An 8,191-nucleotide genomic window follows, 5' to 3' on the forward strand; every position below is an offset into this window, starting at 1 on the left:
ATTCTAATCTTATAATGCCTTGAAGGCCTGCACTGAATTAGCTGATTTTTTATGGTCTCCAGTATTCAGGGTTCAGCTGAGAACTCTATCTTAGAGGGACCAGTAAATGAAGTTACAATCTTTTGACAAAAATCGTAAGAATTCTAAGTTATCAATGATTTCAGAATTTGCAAATTAATTGTAAATCTTGATGAGCATTCGATAGTGTTATTTCGTTTTAAGAAAAAATTTAAAAACTTAAAAGAAATTAATCCTCCAATCTGAATTTTCCCGCCACTTGAATGTAAGAGGTAACAACAAAAACGTAACTTTTACAGGCGTGTACCAAGTGCCTGTACGTGTATGTTGTATGTAGGATAAGTTCTGTGGTGGGGTTGGGAAAACTTTGTATAATAAACAGTAAAGAGAAAAACTTCTTCGATGATTCCAGGTGGCCCCTGAATTTGTTCGCCAAAATTTAAGTTATACTTTAGATTTAGGCTTATGAACTAGGTAGTCCCATATGACACAAGTGTGACATTAATATCTTACATCAAAAATATCAGACAGAACTAACCCTAAGAATTTTTTAGTGGGTGGGCACGACTTTTTTTTTTTTTTTTTACTGAGTTTGTCATCGCATATGAAATATCATACGTGTATACTGTACACTTATTTCAGCTTGATGTATCTCACAGATAGATTATGCTTCTCAATGCTTTATATGAATAAGATATGTATGTATGTATGTATATATATATATATATATATATATATATATATATATATATATATATATATATATATATATTTGTGTGTGTGTGTGTGTAATATATGTGTGTGGGTAGTACAGGGTTCACGGTACCTTTTGGGCGAAATTAATTTTGCGGGTGAGCAATATATTTCTGTAGGTGGGTAGCCGCCCACCCAGTTAACATGTTACGTTTAGGCCTGAGTACAAAGTACTAACTCTGGGTCTCTTCCAGAAATTTCCTCCACAACTCTATCAGTTGTTTCCGAACAGAAACGTATGGAATGAATAATGCTTTTATCATTCAGTATGAATACTCCCAGGAATGAATAATGAGTTTATTATTCTCATAATTTCTCTCGTCTGCGTCTGAGGATTTTATGTCATTTCATTTTCCAACATGGAAGCAGTTATGTTTATCAAGCCCACTGGATATCGTTTAGTAAGTTGAAATGTGATTATGAAAACTCGAAGTGGGTCAGAATGTGACACAATGTTTAAATTTCTAAATATCTAATACCTTAAAGATCCACCTAATAAGTCAATATGGTATAAATCGTAATAAAAATATATGCTATCATGAACATTTCTTCAGATAAGTTCAACTTATCGTAAGTGATGGCCATAAAATAATCAGGTTACGCCAGTGTTAAAAAATAATTAAATGTCATAAATACCTATATTTGTGATTATTAGCAGGAATTAGTTAAGGAAAATGAATATAAGGGTTAAATGCTTTATTGTATATTATGTATATATATCATCATAGACAGTCTTTGGTTTTCAAATGTTGCATTTCATTGGTTTGTTAAGTTTTCATAATAATTATTGTTAGAGCATAATATCATAATTGATTGCCTCTTCCGTACAGCTATAAATATAAGCTCAATTGAGGAACAGCAAAATACTATTCATATTAGTGGTATATATATATATATATATATATATATATATATATATACTAAATGAAAATGAATGTGCCTTTGGAATATCAATAAGCTAAAATTATTATGACTGGAGATTCCATAGCTCAATAAAATACAAGTAACACAAAAAAGTAAATCTAATAACATAGCTTCTAACTGGTAAGTGTTATTCAAATGAACAAAAATGTAATATGCATATAAATGAATATAATCATAAACGTAAGTTGAACTAATTCGCTTTGATCTTCGATAATAAAAAAAGCGACAAAGATTTATTTAGGAAGCCAAGTTGGAATGTCTATACGCATTCAATTATCTGTAGACACGAGAAAAACCTTCATACATAAATATAAAAAACGGGAAGACGTAAAAGAAATAGAAAGAAAACGGGAATAAAACCAATAAGCCACGATGAAGTTCTAGATGCTCAACCAACACAGAGACAAATGAATATTGAAAATGAAAGGTCTTCCAAAGGCTGCCGAATATCTAGGTGGCTTTAACTTGGGGTCTTCAGGATATACTGGATCACTGCGATGTCCTAATTCTGCCTGAGGACTCGGTTACTTCCCCACAGTCCTGACGAGGTCGGCGTAGGAGTCGAAGTTGTCCTTCAGGAGGAGATCGTTAAGGCACTGTCGGAAGGTCGCGTTCCTGTAGCATCTCTTCCTGCATTTTTTTTTTTTTGGGTACAGGAGGAGGAGGAGAAGGAGGGGAAAAAATGGAGGTTGTTATTGCCTCAATGGGTTTTGTAGGTTTGGTAAAAGATTTGTCAAAAGTGTAGATTTTATGGGAGGAAGTAATATAAATATACATATATATATATATATATATATATATATATATATATATATATATATATATATATATATATATATATACATATATATATAATATATATATATATTATATATATATTATTATAATATATAATATATTATATTCATATATATACACATATATATAACATGTGTTATATATATATATATATTAACATGTGATTATATATACATATATATATATATATATATATATATATATATATATATATATATATATATATATATATATATATATACATATACACAGTCATACAAATACATAAAAACCATAACTATTAGCACTGTGGCTCCATCGAGCATCGCCATTCATGGCGCGCGCACAAAATACGCTAAGTATTCATGGCGTCCTCGCCATTCTTTCATTACCTGCAATCGACGCCGACGTAGGGCTTCCTGTAGAGGTTGTAGCAATCCTCACACACCCTGTCGAGCATCATGAAGATCCCCCGGTCATAGATGCCCTTGCAGGATCGGTCTATGGCTGCCCTCTTGTCCGCGCCGTGGTCTCTGAGCGACTCCAGAAGCGAGGGAGGGGGAGGAGGAGGCTGAGCATTGGGCGAAGTCGAAGCCAAAGAGGAGGAAAAGGACGACGAGAATAATGTCTCGATCCCTGGGAGGGAGTCTGTTGCCCCGGAGGCCACGGCCTGGGTACTGGTTGTGCCCAGGGACGAGATGACGGTCGCCAGCACGAGAGACCATACCTGGTGAGTATTCGAGGGAATGAATTAGCTGGAGGTACTCCTGAATACTCCTGAGTGGAAGAGATAATAGCAGAAAGATAATCGAAGTCGCAGTCACATTTCAGATGTCGAACAATTACAGAATTACAGTTCGAGTGACTTCAGTTTTGTCACCAAAATTGGCTTCTTGGTGTAAGGTTTTGGCGGCAAGAGGCTTTAATACGTCTGAACGATCTCGTCTGATATCGCCTTTTAGCAACTTGCAGAAAACTTACTCGTGTCCTTTTCGTTCGACCAAAGTTTTCCCCTTTTTATCGTTACTGCGTCTCAGATCAGTTCACAAAACTATGACTGGGTATCAAAATGTAAGTTAAAGTGTCAATAGAGAGCGGTTTTTGAAAATCTTTTATTCATGTCTATGGCATCTGTTGCAAGAGCACTCAGCCAGTGTGTTAGAGCTTCATGCTATTCAGCTGAAATCATTTTTTTCTAATTTTATAAATGTTAAAGCAGAGCCGAGGTAAAGGGAAAAATTTGACTTTTGGTGTTATTCTGCCGGACAGTTTTTTTTTTCAAACAGCTTTAAAATGACTTCAGTTCACCACTAAATATTCCTTCCAGTTTGAAGTTCACTTATCAGAACCGCATCCATAGCAACGTGTAATTAAAAGAACAATCAGAAACCTACTTTGAAATAGTCTCGGAGAAAATAAACATGAATGACCTATCTCCAGAGCAGTTGTACCGACACCCACTTCAGTGAATGGGTACTTTTAGCTCCTCTTCTTGAAAAAATAGAAAAAAGCCACCATCTCTGTAGTATGTGAGTAGCAAAGCCGCTTTCCTAATCTCACAGATACAAGAATAAATCGTAAAACGACAGTTTTCTTGAACTAATTTCATCAACAATAAATGAACGAAGCCTTAATATCCTTTTTAAACATTTCCAGAATGGAAATCAAAACTATTCTGCGAAAAAAACGAAATAGTAGTCCTGCTCGTGAGTACAAAACATACCCATTTCTTTGCCAAGAAATAAATTAGGCTCTCTTTCTCAAGAGAGCTTGACAGTTTGCAAGCGTCTATAGTTTAGCTATAAAGGTTAACCATTACTGATGTGTAGGGAGGGAAAAAATACACTTTGCAAACGAGTATGCAATGCTCATTATGCATAATGATCACTTACCAGAGTGTTGCAAATCATTGCAGGTGTCGGTACAGTGTGTATTCACAGAGAAGACCTTCGAGGGGACCAAATCTTCCCCTGGAGAAGCAGATTTGAAGGAGATTGCCAGCAGGAGAGGAAAGATGTTTCCTCCGTTAAGGATGCTGAGGATTTGATGGGGTTTGCTGCGAGACACAGAGCTTAAATATCACCTCGCGTCTTGGTTTCAAGAGGTGTAATGATCTGTGATGTATTGACGATCGGAGGTAATAACAGCAAGACGTTGTTTGAGAACTTTGTGCTGGATAATGGCTTTGCTTCAAGACCTTCTCGGTTTGCCTTTGATCCGTGCAGGTTCCTGGAAGGTTCTCTCTCTCTCTCTCTCTCTCTCTCTCTCTCTCTCTCTCTCTCTGTTTTAGAATAAGCTCGACAAATATCTAAGATGCATCCCAGACCATCCAAGACTGGAAGATGCAAAATATACCGGAAGATGCGTTAGCAATTCTCTGGTAGACATCAAAGGTGCCTCACACTGAGGGACCTGGGGCAACCCGAACGAACTGTAAGGTCTGTAAGGTAAGGTAAGGTCGGTCTCTCTCTCTCTCTCTCTCTCTCTCTCTCTCTCTCTCTCTCTCTCTCTTTCTCTCTCTCTCTTATATTTCCATTTCCTCAAAAAATTTGGATGAGCTCAAGTAAGTAGCCTCTAATACCTAAGGTAACATTTAAAGGCCCTCTGGTTGGACTCTTAATCCGTTATCAAGGTTGGAACTAACCGTTTGCCTTTTGTACCACCAACTAGGTATAGGACTAATCATCTAACACCCTGCATATATCATTATTTGTCTAAATCGAGCATCCAGCATTCTTGATCTTTTCTTTGCTTCAGACAATTCTAACTACTTTAAAACAAAATTTTATTGCTGAGTTAAGTCACTGTCTTATTTCTGTTACTTCGACCTCCTCTCTATCCCAGCCGATTTTTCAACTTGACACTAAATTTGGTACTTGAGGTGTTTCTTGTAAGCTGGCGTAGGATCCTTTATTCCTCGTTTTTCAAAGGGGCTGTTGTTTTGGTAGGCAAAACATCGCCGTAAAGCAGGCCTGAAATTCAGTTGTTGAGGCTTATGTCCTCTTTTCTTTCCAAACTTTGATTTGAATTCTCCTCTTCAGTTGCTATTCAAGATTCTTTTTTATCTTCCTGGATGTGCTGAAATGCTATACTTTGAAGGAGGATGTTTTCCTTTACCAGGAAGATATTTGATGTCCTGATCACATCTTCAAATAGAAATCAAGGTTCGCAGCCAACAGAGATTTCCAAAAATCATGTAGGTGTTTCTCCCTGTTATCTGTCCTAATGGAACTAGGTTTTCAACCAGTGCATAGCTCAGCAATTCCAATACTTCAAGTCTGCCCGTTTCGAGCACATTGGGAGCAGTTGAAAATAATGTCAAGGGAGAAAAAAGGAACCTGACTGGAGAGAGGAACTGAGGAAAGTAAAATCTAAAGCAAAGGACGAGAAAAGGGTACATTGGCAATTTACATTTTCTCGTCTGACTGCCGTGCCAGTTAGCCCGCCAGCAACTCCTTCTGCATTCAGTATTGCCAGCGTCATGCCATTCATCCCCTACAAGAGAATCAAGAAAAGGTTACATTGACAATTTACATTTTCTTGTCTGACTGCCGCGCCAGTTAGCCCGCCAGCAACTCCTTCTGCATTCAGTATTGCCAGTGTCATGCCATTCAACCCCTACAAGAGAATCAAGAAAAGGTTACATTGGCAATTTACATTTTCTTGTCTGACTGCCGCGCCAGTTAGCCTGCCAGCAACTCATCCTGCATGCAGTGTTGCCAGCGTCGTGGCATTCAACCTCCACAAGAGAATTATGGAGAGATCATTGCACCAGAACCAAAACGCTTGTGGAGCTATTTTGAATCTGGAAGAGGTTCTTTCACAAATATTTCTCTATAGCCTGTCAAGGGCAGTGTATTCACTCTTGACAAACTTGGCCAAGCAGCTAACACCGGCTAACATCGAATTACAATGCAGCAGGTCGCCGAATTCATAACTCAGATGCTTCACAATATGGGGAAGATTCAAAGAATTAGTAGCAAGAATTTGTCAAGATGTAGCCACGTGTAAGTTTACCTCAGTCAAGGATCTCCACAATGATCTGTGCACATGTTTTTGTTCATTCATTGGTGAAGAAGTGCTCAATCTTTTTTTAAAGTTCCAACGGACAAACCTATTTTCAGCTCTGCGATTTGGATGGCAAAAAGATTCCAACATGCGCCTACACTGCTAAGGAGACAGTGGAAAGCCGACACAACATCAAATTAAGACTTTCATCAACCGCAGATGAGGATTCGGCGATACTTTGACACCACTGAACAGAATAGTACAGTAACGTATGAACGGCAAAGTGAATGGGATGTAAGAGCAGAATTATTAACTATCAGGTTGCTATATAACTCAATATATATATATATATATATATATATATATATATATATATATATATATATATATATATATATATATATATATATATATATCACTATATATATATATATATATATATATATGTAGAATCTACTTGGTCACTTTTACCAGACACATATGTATTTCTAATAGCCACAATGCCCTCTTAACTTCTCGAATTCTATATATATTTTTTGGATATGCTTGTAACTACAAATAAATATATATATACGAGTATATATATATATATATATATATATATATATATTGCTGATGGATGACCTATCTATGTACAGCAGCTTAAGAAATATATATATATATATATATATATATATATATATATATATATATATATATATATATATTTCTGACTCACGTCAGGATCAGGCAGGTCTTTCAGGTGGAAGGCAAGGGCGCTATGGTCTAGTGGATAGCGCCTTGCCTTCCACCTGAAAGACCTGTTCGATCCTGACGTGAGTCAGAAATTATTTCTGTTCCACACGTGATTGTGTTGATTATTTCTACATATATATATATATATATATATATATATATATATATATATATATATATATATATATATATATATATATATATATATATATTGCTGATGGATGACCTATCTATGCACACCAGCTTAAGAAATATATATATATATATATATATATATATATATATATATATATATATATATATATATATATATATATATATATATATATATATATAATGCTCATAGATGACCTACATGTGCACAAGCTGAAGAAACTAAATTGCTTCCATTGCCATTGATTGGGAAGCTCCTTGGAATACCAGGTGCATTCAATACAGTCTTAATATTAGGAAAGAAACAGAAATTAAAGTCAACTCACATTAAAATACCACATAACGGGGTACAAGACAGCCAACTCAGAAACGGGATCTTTATTATTCTCACGTATCGTCCGAATGTGACGTAACAATATATATATATATATATATATATATATATATATATATATATATATATATATATATATATATATATATATATATATATATATATATAATATACATATATATATATGTGTGTGTGTGTGTGTGTGTGTGTGTGTCAAGATACCCTATTTCCCTTTAGAAAGAAGTGACTCCTCCAAGAGGTACTACTCTTCAGGTTTTTTGCAAGCATTGCTGGGGTGAAGTTGCTAGCCCACACCCTGCCAAAAAGGATGTTAAAGATTCATCTGCCAGCAACATCCGAGATTCCCGGTGGTCACCCATTCAAATACTGAACAGAGCTGTGGTTTCCTTAGCTCAGTGACTACCAAACCTCGCCCCACTAGTGAGAAACCAGAGACTGATCCCATTGCTGAGAAATGACTCGGGCCCC

At 35.9% G+C, this 8,191-nt stretch overlaps 1 protein-coding gene across 1 annotated transcript; it reads right to left on the reverse strand.

Moving 5' to 3' along the window:
* Positions 1–1,705: 1,705 nt before the first annotated feature.
* Positions 1,706–4,503, reverse strand: LOC136840498 (crustacean hyperglycemic hormones A-like). Its single transcript, XM_067107158.1, has 3 exons — positions 4,365–4,503; positions 2,865–3,199; positions 1,706–2,325 (listed from the first exon to the last, which is right to left on the reverse strand). Exons 1-3 carry the CDS (start codon positions 4,380–4,382, stop codon positions 2,220–2,222), a joined length of 459 nt encoding a protein of 152 aa, XP_066963259.1. The 5' UTR covers positions 4,383–4,503; the 3' UTR covers positions 1,706–2,219.
* Positions 4,504–8,191: the final 3,688 nt, after the last annotated feature.

The sequence above is a fragment of the Macrobrachium rosenbergii genome, chromosome 7 (assembly GCF_040412425.1).
Source record: "Macrobrachium rosenbergii isolate ZJJX-2024 chromosome 7, ASM4041242v1, whole genome shotgun sequence".
NCBI lineage: Eukaryota > Metazoa > Arthropoda > Malacostraca > Decapoda > Palaemonidae > Macrobrachium > Macrobrachium rosenbergii.

Bases quoted from the DNA above. Each gene is read 5' to 3' on its own strand.
- LOC136840498 (XM_067107158.1), bottom strand. The intron at 2,326-2,864 runs GTAATGAAAGAA...AAAAAAATGCAG, and splicing joins TACGTCGGCGTCGATTGCAG to GAAGAGATGCTACAGGAACG.